Source organism: Eublepharis macularius, chromosome 11, assembly GCF_028583425.1.
Source record: "Eublepharis macularius isolate TG4126 chromosome 11, MPM_Emac_v1.0, whole genome shotgun sequence".
NCBI lineage: Eukaryota > Metazoa > Chordata > Lepidosauria > Squamata > Eublepharidae > Eublepharis > Eublepharis macularius.
This window is the reverse complement of record NC_072800.1, coordinates 65,235,778-65,249,654: the sequence shown is the minus strand read 5'-3', so window position 1 is coordinate 65,249,654 and position 13,877 is coordinate 65,235,778. Positions and strand designations below refer to the sequence as shown.

Genomic DNA, 13,877 nt, shown 5'->3' with positions numbered 1-13,877 from the left:
AAAGAGCTCCTGACCTTTTCCTTATTCATCCTGCCCTTATATTTCATGCCAGCTACAGCCTTGTTTGAAGAGACAAGAAACCATTCAAAAACATTTTTAGCTACTTAAAATGAACCTCTTCTACTGTGATTGTTGGGCCTGCTGACCTAGGAAGTCCTTACAGTGCTCAGAAAAGCAGTTTGGTGTAGTGGTTAAGAGCGCAGGACTCTAATCTGGGGAACTGGGTTTGATTCCCCACTCCTCTACTTGAAGACAGCTGGGTGACCTTGGGTCAGTCACAGCTCTTCCAGAGCTCTCTCAGCCCCACCCACCTCACAGGATGTTTTGTTGTGGGGATAATAATAGCATACTTTGTAAACTGCTCTGAGTGGGTGTTAAGTTATCCTGTAGGGCAGTATATAAATCGATTGTTGTTGTTGTTTGTGTTGTGCAATTCCCAACTGTATGCCATATATTTGGTGTATTGAGGAGAGGAGAGTCCTTGGGAGCTGAACTGTCATCTCTGAGAAGTACTAACTAGTAAAAAAAAATGGGATGTATTTCATTTTTAGATTTAAATTTTGCTTATTTATTTTGCTTCCTTAAATTAAAAACTGATATGTGAATCCGTTTGGAATGTAACAGGCCCAGCAAGTCCTATTGGATACAGCTATCAAATCGCTATTGGTAATGTGACTTTGTATTTGACATTTAAAATCACAAGATACTAACTAGGCTCACAAGAGCTAGTCATGGGGTTAAACTAGCCTGACTTCCTTCGACTGAAGCATGGAACACCTCAGCTGGGTGGAACTCCTCACCCATTGTACTTAGTATGTTGTTTTATCAAAACTGAGTTCACCATGGAGCTCTTCTCCTAGGCTGTGTGTTATGGTAGATGGCTAGTGTGTTGTGGTAGAACCAAAGAGACGCAGATTCAAATCCCTGCCCTGAACTGAAGGTCACTGTGTAACCTTAAACCAGTTGCTTTTTCTCAGCCTGACCTATCATACATTCTTGGAGGTGGTGGAGTTGAAGAGGCATTAAGCAGCACAGGATTAACAACAGGGCCAGTCCTAAATAATTGGAATGTTATAGAATAACCAGACAGTGTTGTAGGTAGAAGCAAGACAGCATTTTAATAATTTTTACTCAAAGGATGAGATGCCTTTTTTGCTGCAAGCTATAAAAATTAAATAGGAAACTATCCTTTTCCTGCAGATATGACATATGTGCCTGTTCTGGAGGTGCTATTCTAGTGAAATTCAAGGATGGCGCTGCTGACTCAGAGAAGTTCATGCAAATGAGCAGGAATCATGGGATGATGCAGAGATAGGATTAGCCAGCTAGAGATTGAGGGAGAGGTTAGGACTTCAGCTGTATCCAGATGATGCAAAACCTGACCCCTGGTTGTTGGCCAGTAGCAGCGGTAAGCAGAGCAAGGCTTATGTCTACACACCCCTCTTCCCATGCCTTCCACTGCTGCTGCCCCATACTCCATCACATCTAGGCAAAAAGACATACACAATGGTGATTTCTCTTCATTTTTCCTTCTCTAACAAGCTGCACTGTTATGTTTCAGCATGGCCCGGCAGCAGGGAAATGGGGGAAAGCCCTGTAAAGAGCTACTGGGGGAATGGGACATGGTGCACAGCAGTGAAGTGCCCTGTGCCATTTTGAAGATGAAACTCAGCTCCACTTGGTAATGGTAGCTACAGGTGGAACAGCCAGAGAGATCTCCTGTTAAACCAGAGAAAAACAGGTTGTTGGGGGAGGGGTGCTGAATGCAAAGAGAAAGTCCTAGGAATTCCATGAGTTATAATTGAAATGAGCACAATGTCGTGTGGACATTCCTAAGAAATCTGGGAGATTCATGTATTCCATGCAGGAAAAATCTCTGTGGAAGCAGCTGTAGACAAGAATCAGGGAATGGCATGCAGTTAGGAAATGTATCTTGGCCTGGAATCCTGGTGATGTGCTTTATCACTTTGTACTTAATTCAGAGCTGATTCAGATAGCAAGTATTATACGCAGGTGCGAGGCTCACGAATACTTCTGGATATCCTTTAGTGTAATCCCTAGAATGCTGGCAGTGCAGATCTCCCTTGTGGTGAAGTACATTTCAGATCACTGATCTGACAGGAAAGACCCATGAGCCAATATTGTTAACAAAGTTACATTTACAATATCCACTTTTACCATGTAATGTATGAATGAGCCTTTAGAGTTCAAATTGTAGTTAACATACCATTAATCTAAATGGGCAATACTGGAGTCACCAGTATCATAAACCTCAGATAAATGAAAGTCGGGTATTTATTACGTAAAGCTACAATAAGAGAGTTCCAAAATGTTGGAAAATGTACTGGGCTGGAAAAAATATTTAATTTTCCTCTGCTGGAAAAGATATAATTTTCCTCTAGAGACCCTACAAAGCCAAAGCTTAAGTGTTTTTCAAAAACTTGGTATGATCTATTTATTTGAGAAGGCTTTTGTGGTCAGGGTTAAGCCAGAATGCAGAAGATGGTGTTAATACATTTTATATTTCTGATGCATTTTAAGCTATTTTTATATCTGATATGTTCTAAAATACTGTTACATGCCATCTTACTAGAACACTAGCCTCTAAAAATGACATAGAATGTTTTTTTAAATAAGAATTCAAATCTAATAACTTTTAAGTGTTATTCCTGTAACAGAAAGATGATGAGTTATGCCTTGCTCAGGGGCTTTTTGCCGAAATGCTATAAAGGTATATAGCTGTGTCAGCAGAAGTCTAGGACCGCAATGCCTAATGACAGCTGGAAGTGAAGTTGAGCCTTGCTTATGCCATTATCCAGAGTGGTCCAGTTTATTTGGCTTATGGTATAATGTAAGCCTAAACCAGTTTAAGTTTCATGTCTTTCCCCATAGAAATCCTAGATACTGTGGCTTTGACATACAAGTAGAGAAAGGGGATCCAAAATATGCATGTTTCAAAACAGTCACTAACGTTTAAAGTGATGGTTTTAAACATGTATCCACAATTCAGAAGTGGCAGAAGGCAGAGGTATTTTGCACATATTTACTCAAGCACAGAGTGTGAGAAATAGTGCTAACTAGTGCTAAATAGTGGTGACGCTTGATTAGAGATCCCTGGTCTTCTCACAAATGTCAGTTGTCAATTCACATGTGGGGAACCCATGAGACTCAAGGAGTGTTCCAGTGTTTTCACATACAACAATCCTTCTGACTCTTGCATTCTTTACATGGATATTTTCAAACAAAAGTCCAGCGGCACCTTAAAGACTAACAAAATTTATTCTGGCATCAGCTTTTGTGAGTCAGGTCAGTTAGCTGAACATGTTGACATCTGCAAAGGGTAGGTGATATTAAGCAATTAGCACCATGGTGAGTGAGAAATCAAACTCCATGTTTAAATGGATAAGGATAATAATAATGACTCCTAATTTTGCACGCTCCTTTTGCAGTCTCCCTTAGAACTTCTTCTCTAGGAGAATGGTGATTTTTTGAACAGCAACAGAAAGCCCTGAAAGACTGAAATGTTCACTCTCAGTTTTTTAAATATCAGATTAGTGTCTGTTAATTCTTTTGTACTATGGCCTGACCTCTTCCTCCATTGTAAAAAGAAGTGCTGACACACACTGGCATATATTCCATGGAAGGAAGAAGCTGATGAGCCCAAGATGGTATAGCTGATATTATTAAGTCCTGTAACAATACTACCTGAATGTATGTTGGGACAAAGTTGGCGTCTTGGTTTGTTGCGGGAAGGTTAGGAGTTTATCTGTAAGTGAGGAAAGTCCTGCCACCCAAGGCAATGTGTGACAGAAATATCATTATCCAAGACGTGTTGCAGGTCGTATGTATTGGACTGGTTTGAGTTGAGAGTCGTAGGTGGCAACCAGGGTAAACTATTGTTTCCTACTTTGGGCCCATCTTTCCTAATTCTAGGTATTTTTTTTCAATTGCCCCTCATTTCATTTTTTTTCATCATTCTTTCATCTTTCATTTTCAGATAAGCACATCTGTTATTTGGGCCACTCCAAACATTTCCTTTATAATCCCTCTGTGGGTTATAATATTAGCCATACTCCTTGGATTGCTGGTTTTGGCTATGTTGACGTTAGCTTTGTGGAAGGTAAGTTGAATTAAAAAAAAAACTGGGAGGACCAAAACCAAAGTCTTCCCCACCCCTGAAAAAGGGAGAAAGTGAACTTGTGATCTTCTGATGGGCGTGTGATTTATTTTGGATAACTAAAATGTTTGTGTTTACCGGGGTTTTTAAAAAGGCAGCTTGTTTTCAAAATCTTGAATTATTAAAGGCTTGCTATAAGTGAACAATGAGAGCTTGGCTATGAAGTCCAAGACCTGTGGTCTTTTGTCCCAAGAGTTTGCACTTTCTGCAGCATACTACAAAGAAGTGTCTCTAGCATTGTTGCTCCCTTAAAACCTCAAGGAATTATCTTTTGTAACATGATCTTGTACCCCATTTGGAGGGGGAAATGTTATATTTTTAAGGCTGCAAGTGATTTTATTTTAATATCAGTAGGTTCTGTTTGATGTTTTTACTACATCGCTGAAGACTTGCAATCAATGAGTCAGTGGCAGTTTACAAGGCTTTGGTTCAGGATTTGGAAACAATTGACTTCAGATACCTAAAAACACACACAACACAGCAGATACTCAATTTAGTTGTCACAAGCAAACCAGAGATTGCTTATTGAGAATATTTTTATTCGTCTTTCCTCTTGCATTGGGGAGGTCAACATAAACACACAAATTTTAAACACAAATTTTAAAAACCCATACATACCATCTGGTCCCACAGTACAAACTTCAAGCAGGGAATGAGTGACAAGGATATCCCAAATAGGCAATGGTTCCTCCAGCATGACACAATATGGGGCCAAGGATGCTGAGTCCTTTGGCTTGTGCCAATGGCTTATGCCTGGGACCATAGCTGGACTTTAAATACTTACAGAATGCTCTCCCAGGTCTTATTTAGCTAGCATTAATGTTGCCAATTTTCTTCCTCTCCCATTTGTGATGGGAACAAACCTGGTCTAATGTCAAGCTACTTTCCTATCTACTCTCTTCACACACTGTGCCAAAGTAAAACATGGAAGTCTTCAGCCAATTCACAGGGATCATGCCCCTTAACAAACTGAGGTTTGTTTTTTCCTCCCCATTAATAGGAACTAAGTAGAACCTGTGGAAAATAGCCTCAGTTAAACCATTGCTCAGAGACCTTTATCATTGGACTGGACATTGTCCAGTCCATCTAGACCCAGTATTTTCCCACTTGTTTCAACATCATAAGTCTTCCAGTGGCTCTTAGCATTGCTGAAATTGAATAATACTTGAGATGTCTTATCAGATATTATACATTCATTTTCTGAACAATTAAAGCACCTTTACATTTTTAAAGTCATTTTGAAGTTCTCCTAATACAATTTTTTCTAATTCAGTTCTGATATTGTTTCCATAGTGTCTGACATAGTCTCCCCCTGAATATATTCTAGAATTCTGTTTATTTTATTAGCTTGACCCTAATGAAGGGTATTTTCCATAGAAAATGGACTTAAGATTATTGTCTGGAGGAGGCACTTCCTTAATAATAATAACAACAACATTTGATTTATATACTGTCCTTCAGGACAGCTTTACAAAGTATATTATTATTATCCCTACAGCAATAACCCTGTGAGGTGGGTGGGGCTGAGAGAGCCCCACCCACCTCACAGGGTGACCCAAGGTCACCCAGCTGGCTGCAAGTGGAGGAGTGGGGAATCAAACCCAGTTGTCCAGATTAGAATCCCGCTGCTCCTAACCACTACACTAAACTGGCTCTCATATTTTACTCATATGGATGGACAAATCCAGAAAGCAAACTTGACTGTGCAGAGTCATAAGATAAGATCACACAGGGTAGATTGATTCAATTGAAGCAATTTAAATCACTAATTTAAATCATTATTGAAATTGCCAAAAAAAGAGACCTAGTAAAATTATCGGTTCAAATCACATTTCTCATTTCTATATCATGCATTCAATAATGTTAGTACAAATGTTTGTACACTTGGTTGCTGTAACAATGAAAACAGAACAATCCAAAACCTCCTCTGATGTATATCCTGTAGTCATTTTGCACAGCAGTTGTTTATGCTTAGTTAAATTTAAGTGTGTCTGCTCTCTGTATACATGTAAGGATACTAAGAAACATCAGTTACTTACAGAAGATGTGCATCATGATCTGGTGAAGTTAGCTGTGCTTGACTTTTCCTTTCCGGAAGCAAAGCTTGTAATTTCAGGGCATGAACATCAAATGAGTGTTTAGTGAACAGAATCATAAATACTCATACTTTGCCATGATAACAAAATGGTTTATTCTATCATATTTATAATGGTTGAGCTTAGAAGTCAAATATTTTCCCTATAGCTTTTTCTTTTTATTAAAATGCATGTCTTAATTCAGTGTGATCTGAGGTTTTAAAAATATAGAATTTAACGTGTCCATTTCCATTACATTCAGATTTGATTTTAAAACTAGAATATTTTTAATTTTTATATATCAGATATTTTAAAAATAAAAAAACATGACTTAAATGTGGAAAATCTGAATTAAATGGGAAAAATCAAATTTAAAAATAACTGATTTCAAAGTAATTTTTTTTAAAAAACTTTGGATATTAAGAATATATAAATACTCAGGAATTCTCCTGTTGAGCTTTAATTCCTGAATAATTTATATCACAGTCTACATTTTTCTACACAGTACCTACATATCAGGCCTATATAAGTTCTGAAAGCAACCCACTATCCATGAGCTATGGCCTGCCAAGTGCTTGACAATCCTTCTGTTTTTGCAACCTCAGCCAGGCAGCAAAAATGGGAATTATTGAACCCTCTGGTATATTGCCGAGTATAGTGGCTGGACTGAATCAAGTCTAGCGGGTGATAAATTGACCATATAACTGTTTTGAGGAACAGAACATGCATGATTCCCAATGCTATTCAGCCTTCCAAAGAATACTCTCAAAGACTGCCATGCAGAAGTCTAAAGTTAATACACTGTGTTCCTTTATATCATCTTGGTTTGTACTGGAAAGATCCCCAAATAGTGGTGCAAACACTCAAAAACCAAATTCTCCAACAGGAAGATCAACCAAGTGAGAGACCATTATATTAAGGTTCTCATTATTCTATAATCCACCCGACATTTAAGTCTTACCACAATAGACTGGCTAATACAGAACAGGTCAGCTACAGTCTGAAAGGGTGAGTGCAGAAATAAGTCTTTGATTTTCAGATCTGCCCTACCACCATGAGAGGTTGCAGACTGGTATTTTGTTCTGTATGAACTCCAAACTTTTTACCAGTATTTCTTCCATTGTAGCACTTTCCTATCACAATCACATTTGTTTGATGTTACACCAAATCACAGCTCCACAGCATTTATTCCTCTATTTCCACTCCTTGTGGGAAATTGGGACTGTTTTGACTATAATCTCAGCAAGTAATTGTGACAAGACAGAATCAAACAAACAGCCAGTTTGCCAAAAGTAGCCAAGAAAGAAACCACTATTTGGTGGCTTCTCCAATTCAGTTACTACCTCAGTTGTCCATATGAATTCACTTTGATCGAGCAAACAAGCTACAGATTTCATAACATTTATTCTCAAACAATCTAATAGATCTCAATATCTATGATCCATATATACCAATCCTGATTTCTTGAGTGAGAATGTTGCTGTAGTAGTAGTAGTAGTAGTAGTAGTAGTAGTAGTAGTAGTATTAGTAGTAGTAGTAGTAGTAGTAGTAGTAGTAGTAGTAGTAGTAGTATGCTTTTTCACTGAGATCCACAGAAATCTCAGATTGTTTCTTAGGGTCAGTTTGAGCCATACATCTACCTGCAGGTTACTTGATTCTAGATGCTGCTATTAACTGTTTCAACATGGTATAATTCCACATGGGGCTGGGCCATCATGTTTGAAATCTGCTTACCATTTGGATGACCCCAACTGCATGAACCAGCAGCTGTTAGCAATGTGGTGCTTTTGGGAAATTTTCTTTGTGTTTGGGGCCAACCATATGGTAAGTGACTTTCAACGGCTATAGCCTATATACAGAGCTGCCAACTAGAAGCATTTTTGGGTATGGATTCTATATGGGTATTGGGGTATTTGAACCCAGCTTTATTATAAAATGCTGGCAGTGCCTGCTATTTTCCTCCACATTACTTTCGGCTCATATACCCAAACTCTACTAGGAGCAACTTTGAGAAACCATGTGATGGCAGTCGGATGTTGGCACCGGCCTTATGTTTGACTTGTTTGTTCCTTTTTTGTTTTAGTGTGGCTTCTTTGACAGAGCTAGGCCTCCTAGAGATGACATGGCAGACAGGGTTCAACTGACAAGTGACAAGACTACTGACACATAGAAGAGGAAATTTAATTGAGACAGAGAATCCTGATCAAGACCAGAGATTTCATCTACCAGCCGCCTTCCTTTGAACTCAAGACTGCCAAGATGTTGCAATCTGAACCATGCAATGTTCTACACATTCGCTATGCAATGACCGTAGAAGACAGAAAAGAGCATTTATCGTTGCCTCAAAAGCATACCCAGATGATGAGCAGAAAGTTTCTTTTTTAAAAATCACTCCGGACATTCAAAACTGCGATAGATTCCTTGCAACACATGTGGTGCATTAAAAGCACTCATAGTCCGGACCGTGCAGAGATGAAAGGCCTGTGTTGGCTTAGAAGACAGGCAGGACAAAATGTTCAAACTCTACTGTATAATGGCAGAATGATGTGGCACCTCCCTAAGGATAAGAACTTTTTAAAGAAACTCTGGCTCAGGGAGACAAGCAATACATTGGTACTGTGAAAGTACTTCTGAAAAGCAAACGCAGCCTTTAAAATTACTTCATAAGGCACAATTATTTATTTTTACACCTTTTATAGACTGGGCAACTTACTAGAATTTCTGAAATTTTATATTGATGTAATTTTATATTAATGTAACAGCTACATTATCTCACATGTAAACAGAGTGGGTGTAGCCTGCACATTCCATAGACTAGTTAAAAGTATTGTGGGCGGGAGCAGAATTATTTTATAGAGTGGAGAGTACAATAAGGAGTCATAAAATTGTACGCTCGGAAAAAGACCCTGAAGATTATCTAATTCAATTCTATTCCCTAAGGCACAAGGCACTAAACTTTTCATCTATTGAATCACATCCACACCATATTAAGAGATTCAGATTATCCGTTTTATCTTGATCATACAATAGGGAAAAGCAGGTGTCCCCTGCTGGAGAGAGATGCCTAATTCTAAAAAAAAGTCTTTTTAAAAAATATGTACTTTAGTAATACAATCCAGCTGTTTTTAACTAGTGAACTAAACCCCATGTTACAGAGAAAGGCAAAAAACAAAGAAGCTACTAGCTAACCAATGTTACATGGGAGAATATGTCTTACCTGACTTTAAATAAGGTCTGTGAAGCCCTTGCTGTAAGCACAAGCCAGCCACCAATCATTTGCAAGAGATGTTTGTTTCATTGACTAGCAGGAGTCCACCATACTCTTCCTCTGTTTCCAGTTGGTGACCTCTGATGATTCAGAGGTGGGGGGGTACTCCAAGGATTAAGGCAAAATTCCACTGCGACACATCTGGGTACCAGATTAAAAACTTAAAAACAGCCTTCCCAACTGTTTTAACATCACTAAGGCGTTCTGGTTTTTGGCTCCCATGGCTTTTCCAAGAGGCTGTTCCAGAATGTTACATAACTAATAACTAATAGAACTTCCTTTTGCTCTCCATCCTGAATTTATTAATGAACGCTTTAGAATCATTAGTTCTTGTATTCATACAGCCCAATCCAGCAATCTGTTCAGACTGTAAGAGTTCCAGTGTGTGCCTGGATCTACCCTCAACATTTAATTGCTTTTCCATTAATTTCAGTGGAGAGAGTCAATCTGTATGCATTTCTTTTCTTGCACCATTTTAGATAAATTAGGATCCAGAGTGTGCAAGAGGACTGTGTGCATGCCCCAAAACAAAGGATGTCCAAATCAGAACTATCAATTTTACCATAAATAATTCTGCCCTCAATCACGTTTGTTGAAATGTGTCTCTTTAATTGTAATGTGCAGGAGAACAATCTTTGGACCAAATCCAGCAAGATTTGCTAGATGTTCTACCAACACCAGCCACTGCAATAGTTACTGGTCCATAGGCTTTTAAAGGATTGGATCAAAGTACTTACAACTGCTGTGGTTTGCCTGACTTGGCAATGAATCCCATGTCGTGCAAACATCTGCATGAAGTTTTGGACCTTCTGTGCTCCTTTTGTCTATTTGTATCTAAAATTCAGACGATTGAAACGTTTGTACTACTCACTCTCTTCCTGTATCGGTAGGCAGATGATTGATTTTGTGTTTGACATCATGTCCTACATGCAATTGTTCTAGTATCCCTGAATTGTAGTCCTGCCACAAAGCAGAGCTGCTGTGTAATATCTGTTGTCAGAGGGATGGAAAGGGAAGAAAGACAGTGGCCTCTTGAGCCTCCAAACCATTCTGCCTCCAAAGATTGTTGAGGATTTCTGGCTTGTTGTTCTTCCAACTTCTTTTCCTCCAAGGAGCAGAAGGAATCACACCTGCTGGCCACCAGACAAAATACATTTGAAAGGACTCCGTATACAATTCTCCTCTCCATCCCCAGCCAAGTGTTTCTAAAACAGGTCCATAATAGAAGGTACAAAATTCCCACGTTTGATTATATTAACACACCCTAGACTAAAATTCACTTTGTGAATAATAATATAAAGAAATGAACTTCTTTTTGAAAGGTGTAAAAGCTGCCTGTATTTGTAACTAAGGTTATCACGTTTCACGTGAACAAATAATATGGAAGAATCTTGGCCTCTCCCAATGATTTTCAAACAGAAGAAGCTCCAATTTCTCAGAAGGTTCCTAAACTAGAAGAAAAATAAGGGGATAAAATTGGCTCATCACTGTTACTGTTGCATTGCAGTGTGAAGATGCTGCAGAGAAGTATTGTCTACATGAGGGACAACAGCAAGGTCCAACAGTGGACTAGGCTGAGCTTAATCTCCCAAACGTGCTGACTGTGTCTGTCTTCCCTTTCCACTACAACTTGCAAAACAGTTTCATGGCAGATGATTGTGTGTTTCTCAGCTGACAGGTCTGTGCTGAAACAGCCCCTTGAGGCCAAGAAGGTTGAAAACTTTTGCACTGACACTCTTATTTGCTCTGGCATAAGATGAACTGTGACCCAGAAAAGATCACCTCTTGAATAAATCTAGGAACAATACTTAGGCTAGAGACTGTTCATTGCCAAAATCCTCTTATTTTTCTGTATCCTTTATGGTAACTCTAATTATAAAGCAATTCTGCAAATTTCTGTTATCCGTGCATTTCCACCCATGAACATGAAGAGAAATGGCATTGCTTGTGTAAATACTGAATTGTTGCATTATAATAATAGTTTACACAGAAGGACTGCCCGGCTGACCATACATTTATCTGTGACTTGCCTCTTAGATGGATGAAATATCTTTAGGAAATAAGGAATTTTTTGTATGTGCAATATTTTATATTATCTATGTACCTGACGCATGTTTACACTGGCATTTTTGGTGGGTTTTTTTTAAAAAGTTGGATATATTGATTAACAAATAAAAAAAATTAACTTCCCTGCCTTAACTCCAGGCTTTATGAGCCTATGTTACTAAAAGTTTATATGTCCCTTCTGATGGAGCAAGATGAATCAATAGTGAATTGAGTCAGTCTGTTACTTTCTTAGAGGTGTTGAGTGTCCCAGTGCTTCCTCCTCTCTCAAGAATTGTTTGGTAGGTGTCCCCCTCCCAAAACGTTGCCCTGTTAATTTCAATAGAGGATGCAGATGAAGGGCTGCTGATCTGTTGAAATGGACAGAATCAACTACATGCGCAAGGGATACCATGTGTAGATAGAAGCATACCATGGGATTAGGATTGAAATGAATGTCAAATTTGATTTATTTCAATTGGTTATAGCCCCATCCGCTTATCTCTGCAAACTCAAGGCAGCTAATGTACAGCAGAAGTAGCAGAATCTGTATTACAAGTCCCCAACAAGTTATTAATAATAATAATAACAACAATAACTGCACTTACGTACAGATTTTCTAGACAGATTAGTGCCCCACTCAGAACGGTGAATAAAATCAGCATTATTATTATCCCCACAATAATGCTGAGGGAGCTGGGGCTGAGAGAAGTGGCTTACCCAAGGCCACCTGCTGAGCTCATGGCAGTAGTAGGATTCAAACCACTCTGGCAGGCCATTCCAGAGCAGTGGGCCTACCACATAGAATGCTGTGGCCTTATTGTTACCAAATGGATTGTCCTAAGTAAAAGTTTCACCAGGAGAAGGTTGGCCGAGTGATGTAATTGGTGCAAGAAGTAGGAGGACCTGAAAGTAAATAGACAATCAGTGCAGTTGATGTAGCCCTGGCATTACATGTTTGAAGCAGCTGATTCCAGACAGAAGTCTTGCTTGTTGCATTATGCTGCAACTGAAACTTCTGAGACCTCTTCTAAGGTAAGGCAGAGTCACACAGAGCTCAGTACACAGTCGAGTCTGGTGGTTACAATCGCCAGGATCAGCATAGCTAGATCAGCAGAATCTAACTAAAAGACTAGTTCACAAGCCAAGTGTGATTGAAAGTAGATGCTCCAAGTGACAAGCCACTATTCATTGATGTTTATTCATCATCAAGGCCAGGTCCAGGAGCGTGTCCAGGCTCTTAAACGGATATACCAGAGAAAGCTTAACCCCATCTAAGCTTAGTAGACCCACGCTAGCTAAGAACTCTGCCTTCCCAGCAGCATTACCTCCATCTTGTCTGGATTAAGCTTCAGTTTGTTCACCCTCTGGCCCTTGAACATAACCTCAAGAAAGACACGGTCCCAGGACCTTCACAGCTGCTTCTGATGGCAACGTATAAAGTTGGATGTCACCTGCATATTGGTGACTTCCGTGCTCCAGAGATTCCGTGGATCTCAGCCAATGGTCTGACATAAAAACTAAATAGCTTTGGGGATCAAATGTATCCTTGGGGTACCCCATACAAGTCTCAACTAGGTGAATATGTATCTCCTATGGAAACATTGCTTCCTGCCAGCAAGAAATGAACAAAACTGAGGTTTATCCTTTGCCCCAGAAACACTGATTGCAGGAGACCCACCAAAATTTCATAGTCAGCTGTATCAAATGCTGCTGATATCAATACACACATTTAATTTATTGAAGAACAAAAATGGGAAGTTACAAAAACTGAAACAACCAAACCAGTCATGAGCAACCTGGCTGGAGTCCATTTCTTGCAGCTGCACAATGTCACAGCAAAGCAAGTGAGAAGCGCATGAACTGACAATTGCTTACTTTGAGTAAAAGCTCTCCCCCCCACCCCCATCTCTGCTTTTTGACACATTAAAGTTCCTCACAGTAAAATCTGCAGATGTGTGCTGTCAGGGACCGTGGTTTTTCTGTAGTTTCCTTGAATTTGTGGATATTTGGAAATTAAAGGCCTGGTGATACTATGTACAGGTGTGAGTATGGCTAGGTCTTAATATGCATTCCTGCTAAACCATGAATATGTGTTGCAGTCAATAAGAAAGAGACCCTTTGCCCACACTTAATGGTGGGCAAGGGAAAGGGGGGAGGGTGTCCCATTTGGAATGTGGATATCCATGAGATGTTATTTTATTGGTTTTACTTATTGTATCTTATTTATGATTGTGACCTGCCCTGAGCCTGCTTGCGGGGAGGGTGGGCTAAAAATCCAATCAATCAATTAATTAATCTTTTTATAGTTTGA

General features: G+C 39.3%; 1 protein-coding gene across 1 annotated transcript in view; it reads left to right on the top strand.

Annotated features, from left to right (window-relative positions):
- The window catches only part of ITGA8 (integrin subunit alpha 8), a 159,148-nt gene extending 147,821 nt beyond the window's left edge, over window positions 1-11,327 (top strand). The window contains exons 29-30 of the mRNA XM_054991800.1: window positions 3,998-4,120; window positions 8,336-11,327. Coding sequence (XP_054847775.1) covers window positions 3,998-4,120; window positions 8,336-8,422 — 210 coding nt within the window. The 3' untranslated portion in view covers window positions 8,423-11,327. The remainder of the gene's footprint in view (window positions 1-3,997; window positions 4,121-8,335) is intronic.
- The last annotated feature ends 2,550 nt before the right edge of the window (window positions 11,328-13,877 follow it).